The 13317-nt window shown below is 49.7% G+C and overlaps 1 protein-coding gene across 4 annotated transcripts in view; it reads left to right on the forward strand.

The window, feature by feature from the left end:
* USP48 (ubiquitin specific peptidase 48) overlaps positions 1-2240 on the forward strand; it is a 55439-nt gene extending 53199 nt beyond the window's left edge. For all 4 annotated transcript variants that reach the window (XM_050931169.1, XM_050931170.1, XM_050931171.1 and 1 more), the window contains one exon: positions 44-2240. In XM_050931169.1, coding sequence (XP_050787126.1) covers positions 44-66 — 23 coding nt within the window. In that variant the 3' untranslated portion in view covers positions 67-2240. The remainder of the gene's footprint in view (positions 1-43) is intronic.
* The last annotated feature ends 11077 nt before the right edge of the window (positions 2241-13317 follow it).

The raw sequence follows: 13317 nt of genomic DNA on the forward strand, positions 1-13317 counted from the left end.
TCTTGAATGTGTGTAATCTTCTTTCTTGCTTTCTCTCTTACAGGGACTGGTCTTCTTGGACACTAATGTTTTTTTATAACCTCTGGCAGCAGAGAAACGAAGAGGATTTTGACATGGTAGGGCATTAAAGCAAAAGTGGATATAGGACTAAACAGTTGCTTGACTCTTCCGGAAGGCAGAAACCCATTCTGAAATGACTGCCCCAAATGCCTTATGTCAAAGCAGATTGCACTGAAGAGACATCCTGACTTCAAGAGAACGTTTCAGATTTTATATTTAATAAAACAGAAGTAAAAGTATAGTAGCAGTAACAATATATCATGTTTACAGACAAATTTCTAGCTGAGGAAGGGAGAGGCATTCTATTGTTTCCTTGCTCTGATTTCATACCACAGTCATCTGTCGTAAAGAAATAGTATTACAGTAGATCAAAAACATCTTGATCTGTCCTAAAGTAACTCTTTAGAGATAAACCTGCTTACAGATATCCTGTCTTTGATCCACTCTTACTCTTTCAGTACAGCATGGAAGTAAATAATTTGTTAATTGTGAAGAATGACTAGCCTTTTCAGACTTCATATATGTACCCCAAAATGTAAACTGTGGCTTGCCTGTGAAAGCCTTCCATCAATGGCTCTTCAGCACAGAGGTAAGGGGGATAAGGAACTGCCTTCTCTGCTGTCTCTGGAGGCTCCATCACACACCCATCCTTTTGCAGTTTCACTTTCAACATGATCCTAACTTTAATAATCACATGGTCTTTCTTTGTGAAATGTGTTTTTAGAAATGTTGGATATTTTAACAACTTTTGATAACATCTTCTCCAGTATGCTACTGCCAAGAGCCAGAAATCCATTTCCGCTCTACTGATGAATTCAGGAATGTTGAATTAATCTTCACTAGAACATCAGAATCAGAGATACTGAAGGGGGTGAGGTGTCATACTTGGGGCACATTTTTCATGTGAAGAGATTTTCCTTTTGCTTTCAGGAATGTGCTAATCTTTTTTTTTTTTTTTTACCATCTGTAATTCCCAGAAAGGATCTCTTCCTGACCCTATTAAATATTAGCTGGAAATAGCTTACCACTCAAATATTTAAAAGGACGCTGTCAAGGTATCTTTAATAATAAAGTTAAACATTTCCTGGTAGTTTCATGCTCAACTGTGCTCCCTTAGCAAAATAGCCTCTTGCTGAGTTTGGGATTTGGCAGTGTTTTATTATTGTTTTTAAATTGGCTGTTTAGAGCAAAACTACTGTATTTAACAATGCCATGAACATTGCAGGCAGATTTAAGGGGTCGGGCGTGGAGAGTGGAGGATATATAAAAACATGGGCCTGGTAACCTTGATCGTGTTCTTTTTAACATTTACCTTCTATCAGACTAGTTATAGTGCTCCTTCAGACAATGATTAACCTTTGTTCTTTTTCTCTGTACAGTTTTAATCCATCTTTTTCCTCCCTCCCTCCGAAACCATTTAGGGAAGGTGATAGGGAATTCAGGCAGCAGGTCTGGACCAGTGAGAGTGGCAAAACAATTGATATAAAGTATCCTATTTGGAGCAGTTGTAAGGCCATAAATAATGGCTTGGAAATGATTCAGAAAAGGGGACTTAAAACTGAGATTATTTCTAATGTATCTTGATTTTGTACTTCAAGATACAGGGTTTGGATCCAATAAAAGGGCTGGATCTTAGAGAGATGAAACAGTGCAGCTGAGCAATTTATTCTTTCCCAAGGTAAAGACTTCAGTAAAAGTTCAATATGCTATTGTTAGTGCTTGATCAAGCAACTGTACTTCCCTTGAAAACAGGCTTGTTTGCCTGAAAGAGATTTTATTCTTTTTAGACTGAAGCACTCACTCATGTACATAGCCCCTGGAAGTTTGATATTTTTTTCAATTTGCTGGTTTTTTGGGAGGGTGGGGGGTGGTTTTGTTTTTTATTTTTGTTTTTTTGTTACGAGAGTCTCTTCCTTGAGATTACAATGTTCCAAAACTAAGTCTCTTAAACTTCACAGGGAAGAACTGTAAACCATGATGTATAAGTAGACACAATTACAGAGGTAATGTATAGCTGTACCTAATGGCCTTGGTATTGCTGTATCTTACAGCTGTGCAGGGGAAACAGGTACAAGATGTGTTCAAAGGCACATTAACCGTTTTGTCTGTATTTGCAAACATATTGGACTAAAATTGTCATTTGAACTGTTGAAGCCTTATTAAAGTGCATACACATGGTCTATCTTCTCGTATTTTAATGTATTGCATAAAGCATTTTTTACATTAATCGGTTCAGGTATCTTCTGTAAAATTTGTGTCTTGTTCTAGCATTTCTGAGAATTCCACAGTTTGAAACTTTTTTTCCTGTGAGTTGAATGTGCCATAAAGTGTGATGTTGACAGTTTGATGGCAGAATCAATAGATAACTTTCCTACTGGCTTTATTTTAGTAGTAGAGTTAAAAAAAAAAAAAAAGTTTCTCATGGGTCTCAGGATATTTAAACTGTAGCAGAACAATAGTACAGATTCCTCTAGTAAGAAGCACTATACATGTAAACACTTAAACGCAGTCCAAATTGATTTTCTGATTGTTGACTATTCACCGTTCCCAAATTAATATCAGAGACTGCGGCTTAAATTGAATAATCTTGTTCAGATACTTAGGCAAATGGATCTCATCTACCATTAGCTGTATTGCAGAAGCAAAGTTAAGGAGGCGTGGAAACATTCCTGTAGTACTAAATACTTCATAGTTGTGAAAGAAGCCATGTTGAGTGAATCCAGAAGACAATTCAGCTCAATTTAAGTTTTTTTGATTAGATAATGGGCTTCACATACACAAATTAGACTCCACGTCCAGAAACTACTGCACCAGAATGACTAGCTTTGCATATGGTGATGTTTGAGAAACCATAAAGACACAAAAACATCAGTAAAACCAGTCTTTCCTCGCTGTAGGCCGTGTGATCTCTTCGACTATAGCATATTGAGTTAATGGCTCAAGAAGACTTCTTTGTGTAGTGTAAACTTTGGCAGCTGTTCTTCTGCAGAAGTGAAAATAACTGGTACAGCAATTGTCCATGACAGAGGTGTTTCTATATCAAGGAAAGATACACTTCATGCAGGCCAGACCAAACCCCTCTTCAGTCCAGACAGCTGTGGTTTAGAGCATTTCACCTTCTATATGAGATTCTAAACCAACTGGATGCTCTGTGTACCAAGAAAAATGGCCATAGAGATGGAATGATCTAGTGTCTCTATTTTGCTTCTTGTAACGGTGTCTTGGGATGTCTCCCCTCTGCGGGGAGACAGTATTTCTCCTACCCCACTGCAGTGCCTCACAGGATATCCCTGTGTGCTTCTAGGACTCCAGTGGATCACTACCCGTTGCTGGTGGGCAGAGTAAAGAAGCTGAGCCCTCAACAAGAGGTGGTATTATTGGTGCAATATTAGCAGCAGTCCCGTGGCCTGCTGTAGAGTGGGATCTCCTGTCAGGTCCACAACACACTTTGCTGCTATTTCTTAGTGTTGGAGGCTGATGGTGGGGTGAAGGTGTTGCGAGGTTTGTGGAAAATGCGTATAAAAGAGCTGGGGCTATGTGCAAGGATGTGGGGTTATTTTTGTGAGTCAGCAAAATGTTTTAAAACAACCTGCTGCCTGCACTGCAAAATAATGGCAACAAAAACATCAGCATGAAATGTTAGGGCTCCACTTCAAATCCCATCCAGGGTATCCTGGTGCTACTGGTAATGGGGGCAGGAAAACTCTTACTAGCTCTACTCAGTGCGACACATTGGCCCATGTTTACTGTGTGATCTCTGGGCTTCTGGTGATACTGTTCCAGTGCACTTGTGCCTGCATATTGGCTGATTCTAGTGCTGAGCTCAGGCCTCCCACCAGTTGCCTTTATAGATGCACTTTTGGATTTCTCTCCCCGGCCTCACAATCAATTTGAGCCTGATCCATAAACTGCCCACTTCTAATATATAAACAGCTCTACCACTGATAATCTCATACAGTTAGCACATTTGTACTTTCCATATGTTGGATAGAAAAGAGGGGCTACATCTGAATGGGAAGTGGCAGAAGGAGGGTTTAAAATATTTTAATGAATGTGTGATGGCTTTTGAAGTGAATGTGGGAGCTCCTGCCCTATTGCACTTCCCATCCCAGTCCTGGGTTACCACTTCTGAAAAGTCGTTGCTGCTTGCATTTCCCATTGTAGATCATGCTTCCACAACTTCCTTTTTCTCATTCAAATACTTACCAATCCCCGCCACCACTGCCTAGCCTGGACTCCTGTGCACATTTAACTAGCCACTTGCTTGGACCCTGCGGAAAGGCTGCCAGGAACAGCTGAGCAGATACTTGGGCTAGGTCCCTCTTCCTCACCCTCGCAGAAGCACCCGCGTAAAAGCAGTGGGATGTTAATGAGACCTGCAAACTTTGATACTTCATTCTCTCCCTCGTCTCAGCCAGCTCCGTTTAGTTGGATCACTTTCTAAAGAAACCTCTGAGACAGGCTGTACCCATATGTTCACCCCTTTTACAAGATTATGATAAATTTTGTACAGCATATGCTTTGAGGTATCATTTGAAAACTCATAATTCACTTCTTATTATCCTGGAAAAATACATGTGGCAACATTGTAAAATCATAATGTTCCAAGTTTTTAAATTAAAGACTGGGGGGAAGCTGACAGGTGCAGATGAGCGCATGGTTTGGACAGAGGCATCCCTTAGGGGAGGGTCTATTAATGGAGATTCTTTGTACTAGTAAGAAGGAGAGGATGGAAGACGATAATACAGGCAGTATCTGATAAACAGTCAAATGAAAGAGTCTCATTCAATTACATCATGTAATGTCAGACAGCTGAAAAGTGGCAAGTTTTTAAGTGCTTATATATAAATGCTAGAAGTCTAAAGAAGAGATAGGTGAACTAGAGTGCCTCGTATGAAATGAGGATCTAATAGGCATCACAGAAACTTGGTGGAATGAGGATAATCAGTAATAATTCTTTGAGTTCTTGGTCACATCCATGCCACATTAGGTGTGCACGCATTGCGTGCATGAGTGTCGGAAACGTTTTCCCTTAGCCACTCCCGGCGGGGCCCCCACCAGAGTGGCACCACTGCGCCATGCATATATACCTCCACTGGCCCGACCCCCTCCAGTTGCTTCGTACTGTCCGTGGCGGCGTTGGAACAACCTCTTGCTCTCATAAGAGAAGCAATCCCTTAGCCTTAGAGTTGCATAGCTGCTAACAGTTAGCATTTCATTGTTGTTGGACACTTGATAGATTAGGTGCTTGGAGGGTCCTAGCACCCACCCCGGGTTGCGGGGCATGCCACAGTCCCAAGGATTTAAGGCTTGCACCATGTGCTGCAAGCCTGTGCCAGTTAGTGACCCCCACGACTTCTGTCTACATTGCCTGGCGGAAGCTCACCAAACAGAGAAGTGTAAGATTTGCAAGGGCTTTAAGCCAAGAACAAAGAAAGAGACTTTCGCTTAAAGCAGTTGTTAGTGGAGGCTGCGCTGCAGCCATCGGGCCCGGAACACCCGATGCCAGCCCCAACCTCCTCAGTGCAGAGCGCCCCAGAGTCTTCAAGAGACCCAGCACCAGCCAAGCACCACAAGCCGTCAGCCTCGGAATGCCAAAGTACGCTCCAGCAACGCTCATCGTCCCTGGTGCAACCCAAGGCAAAACCAAAGGAGGGGCGTGGACTCTCCACACAAAGGAGACCAGCGCCATATCAGGCCCCGAGTGTCGAGAAGAATGGGATGGACACTGCACTGACTTCGGCATCGGTGCCACAAGTCCCACCGAGTCCAGCCATAAGTGAACTCAGTGCGGACGAAGGGCTTGAGGGCGTAATAGATCAGCCCTCCATGCCTGACACCTTTTGAGGCTGCAAAAGACCTCATCGGATTGTCAGTGACAAGCCCCCTCCTAGCCAAGGAGAAGTCTCTGGCACCCAGACCAAGGGTGCCGTTGAAGGGAAAGCCGGCAATGGTGCGCTGTTTGAGGACACCGTCCCAGCACCACTCCCGGTGTTGGTCCCGGTTGAGCTCTGAGTCTGGACTCCCAGTTACCCTTGACTCAGAGGGAAGTCTCAGTACTGGAGGCAAGTCAATGCACGGGGTTAGTGCAAGAAACATGGCGCTCCTCAGTTCGCCACCAAGACCAGCACCAGAAGGAGATGAACTGGGAGTTACGAGGGCTCTCAGAAGGCACTGGTCCCAGTCTCGGTCCAGAGAGCAGCGGTACTGGTCCCGCTCCCAATCAACAAGAAGCCGATCATCAACCTTCTGCTGGCACAGATCGACGGCACCTCCATGGCCCTCACGCACGGCGTCACTGGAGTCCGGTGCCAACTTGTGCCAATACAGCTACCCACAACAGGCTCCAGATAGGAGGGAACAACAAATTGGTTGGCAACCACAATGGGGGCTGCGAGGACCCAGGCCCAAGGGGTCCAGAAGGGCCAATCACCAGCGACAAGGTGCCCCCTTCGGGGCCAGCTACTCGGTGCAGCGATCCCAATCCCCTCACCGACGCTTTTCCGTAAGGGAAGCTACGGTGTCCAAGCCACCTGCAGCCTTACCAAGTGAAAGACCGGAGAGTCCGGCACTGTACTTGGTGCCAACCCAAGGCCACTGGCCCCATCTTGAGCCAGAAGCCCCTCCCCTGGGGGGAGGGGGACCAGAGAGACCAGCCAGAGGAAGCTGAGCAGCTGCTAACTTCCTCGTCATCCCTGGAATAAGCAGTAGCAGGCACAGCAGTGCCAGGACCTCTGCCAGTAGACCACAAAGCGCACCAAGAGCCGCTATGTAAGGTGGCCCATAACTTGGGGTTGCAAGCTGAGGAGACAGTTGAGCAGGAAGATCCCATGGTGGACATTCTGAGCCCAGAAGGTCCATCCAGAATAGTGCTCTTGTTCATTAAGACCATTCAGTCTAATTACACGACTATATGGCAGACCTCAGCATCCAGTGCACCAACAGCCAAAGGTGTGGAGCTCAAGTACTTTGCCCCATCAAAAGGATATGACTTCTTGTTCTGCCACCTGAGCCCCTCCCTGGTAGTCTCAGCGGTAAACGAGAGAGCGCCATGGGCAACAGGCCTTGGCCCCTAAGGCTAAGGAAGCAAAATGCCTAGACCTGTTCAACAGGAAGGTGTATTTGTCAGGGGGCCTCCAGCTGAGGATTGCTAACCAGCAAGGCATCCTCAACAGGCATAACTTCAACTCCTGGGTGGCAGTGGAGAAGTTTAAGGACAACCTCCAACAGGAGTTCACGGCCCTGGTGGAGGAAGGCAAAACTGTAGCGAAAACCTCCCTCCAAATGTCCTTGGACTCGGCAGACGCGGCAGCCAGGACAATCACGTCTGGCGTGGTCATGCGGCTCTCGGCATGGCTTCAGGAGTCAGGTCTGCCATCTGAGGTCCAGAATTCACTCCAGGACCTCCCCTTCGAAGGATCCGGACTCTTCTCAGACCAGACGGATGCAAAGCTGCATAGCCTCAAGGACTCTAGAGCTACACTCAAATCGCTGGGTATGCATACCCTAGCGACTCAGAGGAAGCCCTTTAAGTTGCAACCTCCTCCCCAGCGCTGTACCAGCCTTGACCTCAACTGGAGCCTTACTGCAGGTGAGGCAGACACAACAGGAGGCGGTGCAATGATAACTCCTCCAATAGGCCAGGCCACAGCCAAGACCACCATAAATCTCAGCCAGGCCCTAAGCCAGGCTTTTGAAGGTGCACACAAGGACAGCATATCAGATCAACTACCAGATCCATCCCCTTGTTTCCTCAACTGCCTGTCCCGCTTCTCCCGTGCACGGTCCAGCATTATGTTGGACCGTTGGGCATTACATACGGTGCGAAGGGGGTACATACTACAGTTTTCCTCTCTGCCTACCGCTGCCCCCCTTCCCCGTCCCTCTTCAGGGACCCTTCTCATGAGCATCTCCTAGAAAAGGAGGTTCACTCACTCCTAGAGGTGGGGGCCGTTCAGATAGTGCCCTTAGACCTAAGGGGGAAAGGGTTTCACTCCTGCTACTTCCTCATCCCCAAGGCCAAGGGGGCCTTTGTCCCATCCTAGACCTGCGTGGGCTCAACAAGTTCCGGGTCAAGGCCCGGTTCTGCATGCTGTCTCTGGGCAACATCATCCCTTCTCTGGATTCAGGAGACTGGTTGTTGCCCTCGACATGACAGACGCGTACTTTCATATCGCCATCCACCCAGCGCATCGCCGATTCCTGCCCTTCAGTGTGAACCAGGAACATTACCAGTTCATGGTTTTACCGTTTGGCCTAGCTGCAACCCCATGGTTATTCACAAAATGCACAGCGATGGTGGCGGCGTTCTTGCAGAGGCAGAGGATTCGAGTGTACCCGTACCTTGATGACTGGCTCATGGTGGGTTGGTCCGAAGAAGAGGTTCAGTCCCATGTGCAGACGGCATTGAGTCTATTCTGCAAGCTGGGGCTCCTGGTCAATGTTCCCAAGTCCACTCTTGTTCCAGCGCAGAGAGTGGAGTTCATAGGGGTGGTCCTAGACACGGTACAGGCAAGGGCGAGCCTCCCGGAATAACGATTCCGAGCCATCCAGCAAGCAGTGAACTCCCTGTGCCAGTTCCTCACTACAATGGCCAGATATTGCCTGCAGCTTCTAGGCCACATAGCAGCTTGCACAATGTCGTCAAGCATGCCAGACTGAGACTCAGGACTCTGCAGGCTTGGCTCACGGGTGTATACTGCCCGGGCAGGGGACCCCCTAGACTGGATAGTGACAGCCTTGGGAGATGTGCTGGACACATTGAGGTGGTGGCAGTCCCAGACCGCGGTTGCAAAGGCATCCCCTTTGCTGCACAACAGCTAGACTTGACGCGTCTGTTGCCAGCGTCAGACCTCGGATGGGGGGCTCACCTGGGGGACCTCAGGACTCAGGGCTTGTGGTTGGGGGTGGAGCGATTGCTCCATATCAACTTAAAGAAGCTCAGGGCAGTTCGTTTAGCATGCCCAGACCTTTCACGCCACTCTGAGTGCTCCCAGCGTGACAGTTGTGACAGACAACACGGCCGCCATGTTTTACATAAGCAGGGCGGAGCCCCCTCCTGCCTGCTCTGCCACGAGGCTCTCCTCCTCTTGAACTTCTGCATAGCCCATGTCATTCACCGTGAGGCGATGTATCTCCCGGGGGAGCAAAGCAACCTGGCGGACCACCTCAGCAGATCCTACTGCATGCACAGATGTCCTGCTTTTGTTCTTCCGAAAGTGGGGGGTTCCCCAGGTGGACCTGTTCACTACTGAGGCCAATGCCCAGTGCCCGCAATTCTGCTCATTCCAGGGTCACAGCCCGGTCTCAATAGCCGACACATTCGCGGTCCCATGGGGAAGGGAATTGAAATACGCCTTTCCCTAGTTCCCCTGGTGCACAAGGTACTGCTCAAGGTGCGCAGGGACAGGGCGTCGATCATTCTCATTGCCCTGGCCTGCGGTGCGCCCCCTCCCCCAGCACTGGTTCACCATGATCCCTGGAACTGTCGGTGGAGACCCCGATAACCCTGCCCCTACACTGGGACCTCATTACGGAGGGTGGCTTCTCCACCCCAACCTGCAATTGCTGCATCTGACAGCATAGAAGCTATGTGGTTAAATGCATTGAAGAGCCAGTGCTCCTTTCCTAGTGCAGGTTCTACTTGGTAGCAGGAAGCCCTCTACCAGGACAACTTACTTGGCCAAGTGGAAGAGGTTCTCATGCTGGTGTGGGTCACAACAGGTGCCTCCGCACTAGGCCTCAGTACCAGCCATTCTAGAATACCTACTGCACCTCAAGCAGCAAGGGCTGGCCCCATCCTCGATTAAGGTGCACCTGGCGGCTATCTCTGCTTTCCACCCAGGGTTTTCAGGTAGCTTGGTTTTCTCCCACCCAGTGGTGGAGCAATTCCTCAGAGGTCTGGAAAGGGTGTTCCCTTATTCGCACCCCCGAGTCCCACTATGGAATCTCAACATCATCCTTTCTAAGCTCATGAGGCCTCTGTTCAAGTCCCTGGCTACCTGCTCCCTTCTCCACCTTTGCTGGAAGGTGGCATTCCTGGTGGCCATCAGCTTGGCCAGAAGGGTGTCTGAGCTGAGGGCTCTTCTCTTGGAGCCACTATACACTGTTTCACAAAGACAAGGTGCAGCTCTGCCCACACCCTAAGTTCCTCCCAAAGGTGGTCTCTCAATTTCATCTGGGCCAGGACATTTGCTGGGTTTTTTTCCCAAACCCCATGCAGACCCAAGTCACCGCAGCCTGCACACCCTAGATGTCTGCCGAGCATTGGCATTCTACTTGGAGTGCACCAGGCCCTTTTGTAAATCCACACAGCTGTTTGTGGCCATAGCTGAGAGAAGGCGAGGCCTTCTGGTATCAGCACAGCAAATCTCATCATGAATTATGGACTGCATTCAGGTGTGTTATGACCTCACAGGTGTCCCGGCTCCGGCGGTCACAGCCCACTCGACCAGAGCACAGGCAGCTTTCACAGCCTTCCTGGCGCAGGTCCCAATCGTAGACTATCAGAGTTGGAAGGGACCTCAGGAGGTATCTAGTTCAACCCCCTGCTCAAAGCAGGACCAATCCCCTGACAGATTTTTTTTGCCCCAGATCCCTAAATGGCCTCCTCCATGATTGAACTCACAACCCTAGGTTTAGCAGGCCAGTGCTCAAACCACTGAGCTATCCCTCGCCCCCGGAGATCTGCAAGGTGGCCACCTGGTCATCAGTGCACACCTTCATGACCCACTACGCGGTCAACCAGCAGGCATGGGAGGATGTGGCAGTTGGCAAGGTGGTCCTCTGAACAATTGTTGCGCGAGTCCTACTCTCCTCCAAAGTTAAGCTTGTGACTCACCTAATGTGGAATGGACGTGAACGAGCACTCGAAGGAAAAACGGTTACTTACCTTTTCGTAACTGTTGTTCTTCGAGATGTGGTGTTCACATCTATTCTGCCACCCACCCTCCTACCCCTCTGTCAGAGTCGCTGGCAAGAATGAACTGTAGGGGGTCGGGCTAGCGGGGGTATATATGCACGGCGCAGTGGCAGGAGCCGCTAAGGGAAAAGGTTTCCGACGCTTGCGCATGTGACGCACACAAATCTAATGTGGAATGGACGCTGGTGCACATTCTGCACTTAGGATGGAAGAATCCCATGCACTGCTACAGACTAGGCACCAAGTGGCTAGGCAGCAGTTCTGAAGAAAAGGACCTAGGGTTTACAGTGGACGAGAAGCTGGATATGAGTCAACAGTGTGTCCTTGTTGCCAAGACGGCTAATGCCATTTTTGACTGTATAAGTAGGGGCATTGCCAGCAGATTGAGGGACATGATTCCCTTGTATTCAACATTGGTGAGCCCTCATCTGGAGAACTGTGTCCAGTTTTGGGCCCTACACTGCAAGAAGGATGTGGAAAAATTGGAAAGAGTCCAGTGGAGGGCAACAAAAATGATTAGGGGGCTGGAGCACATGACCTACGAGGAGAGGCTGAGGGAACTGGGATTGCTTAGTCTGCAGAAGAGAAGAATGAGGGGGGATTTGATAGCTGCTTTCAACTACCTGAAAACGAGGTTCCAAAGAGGATGGAGCTCGGCTGTTCTCAGTGGTACCAGATGACAGAACAAGGAGTAATGGTCTCAAGTTGCAGTGGGGGAGGTTTAGGTTGGATATTAGGAAAAATTATTTCATTGGGAGGGTGGTGAAGCACTGGAATGGGTTCCCTAGGGAGGGTTTTAAGGTCAGACTTGACAAAGCCCTGGCTGAGATGATTTAGTTGGGAATTGGTCCTGCTTTGAGCAGGGGGTTGGACTAGACGACCTCGTGAGGTCCCTTCTAGAGTGACCAGATGAGAGGAAGAAAATATCAGGACACGGGGGTGGGGGGCGCTGGCATAGAAAAAAAAACAAACAAAAAAAAACCCGGAGTGTGAAATATTGGGACAAATTGCATCCCAACCAAACATGGGTCAGGACGTGGGACAAACACCTATCAGGATGTCTGGTCAACCTAGTCCCTTCCAACCCTGACATTCTATGATGTAAGTGTCCCGCCAAAGACAGCATCGTTACAATGTTCAGTCCGTTCACTGGCAGATGGAGGGTCTGTGCACACAGCTCCCACAACGGTCAAGGCTCCCTGTCCGGGATGGGACCTTGGGTGCCATCTCGGAGCACTTAGGAGTGGGGCAAAGGGAGGGCGGCTTTAGTTTCCCCTGGGCTAGTTATTTGTCAGTTACTAGATTTCCCTGCCTCTCCCCCCATTGCTGTCACCTCCTGGCAGAAGCACTGTGCTGCACCCCGCCTGTGCCCAGGGCCCGCTGTGCCAGGTGACGCACAGGCTCACCTAGACAGGCCTTGGCTTCGCCAGCTAGCACGGTGACAGACCAGATGCAAATGAGGATGGTGCCTCCCTTCTTCTACAGAGCCAGGGTTGGCATGTTCCTAAATATTTCTGCCAGCTGCTTCCGCTGGCCAGCCCCTTCCTGCCCGGTGCACCCTGCCGAGGGGCAGGGCTGAGCACCAGCAGCGCATTCAGACGTGTGGCTCCTGCCTCCATGTTACCAAGCTCTGGGCTACTCTCCCAGGCTCCTAATAACAATAGTCAAAGCAGTGGGGGCCCTGAGCGCAGGGCTAGAGTCAGCAGCCCTGGGTCTCCTCTGACACTGTCGGCTTCAGCCTGTTGCTCCTCAGCTGCTCCCCCACAGCCAGTCAAGTCCCGGCAGCTACTCTTCTGGCCAAGCCAGGCAGCTCGTCAGTGAGAAATGACAAGCGAGTGACAGGCTGGTGCAGCACGAGCCCACCGCCCCGGGGCTCCCCTGCACACCTCCCTTGGGGGCGACTTGGCAGGGGCACGTGCTTGGCTCCAGCGTGACAGCACACCCACGCTGTGCATCAGCCACATTAACCCTGCCTTGGCCTTGCTGCTTGGCTCATCCTGGGCCTGGAGACTATGGCTGTGCTGCCCTGAGAGCTGGACTGCCTCAGGCTACTAAGGCACAGTAGCTGCCTCACTGCCGCCCACCCATCCTTTTGGCAGCGCAGTCGTGGCCAGAGCCCCCTTTGTGTGAGCTTGGCGGTGACTGTTGGGCCTTGAGACCCAGGCATTCTCTGCTCAGCCTCTGGAGCAGCCTGGGCAGAAGCTGGCACCAGGAGAGTCCTGGGGTTTTCATGGTGTCTGAGACTCTGGCTTGGGGTAAAGCCCCTCCCGCAGCAGAGCCACCCTGCCCCCTGCCACAGCCCCCACCCCGGGGCTTTGGGCTGTAGCAGGGCTCTG

This window comes from Gopherus flavomarginatus, chromosome 21 (genome assembly GCF_025201925.1).
Source record: "Gopherus flavomarginatus isolate rGopFla2 chromosome 21, rGopFla2.mat.asm, whole genome shotgun sequence".
In the NCBI taxonomy this organism is placed as follows: Eukaryota; Metazoa; Chordata; order Testudines; family Testudinidae; genus Gopherus; species Gopherus flavomarginatus.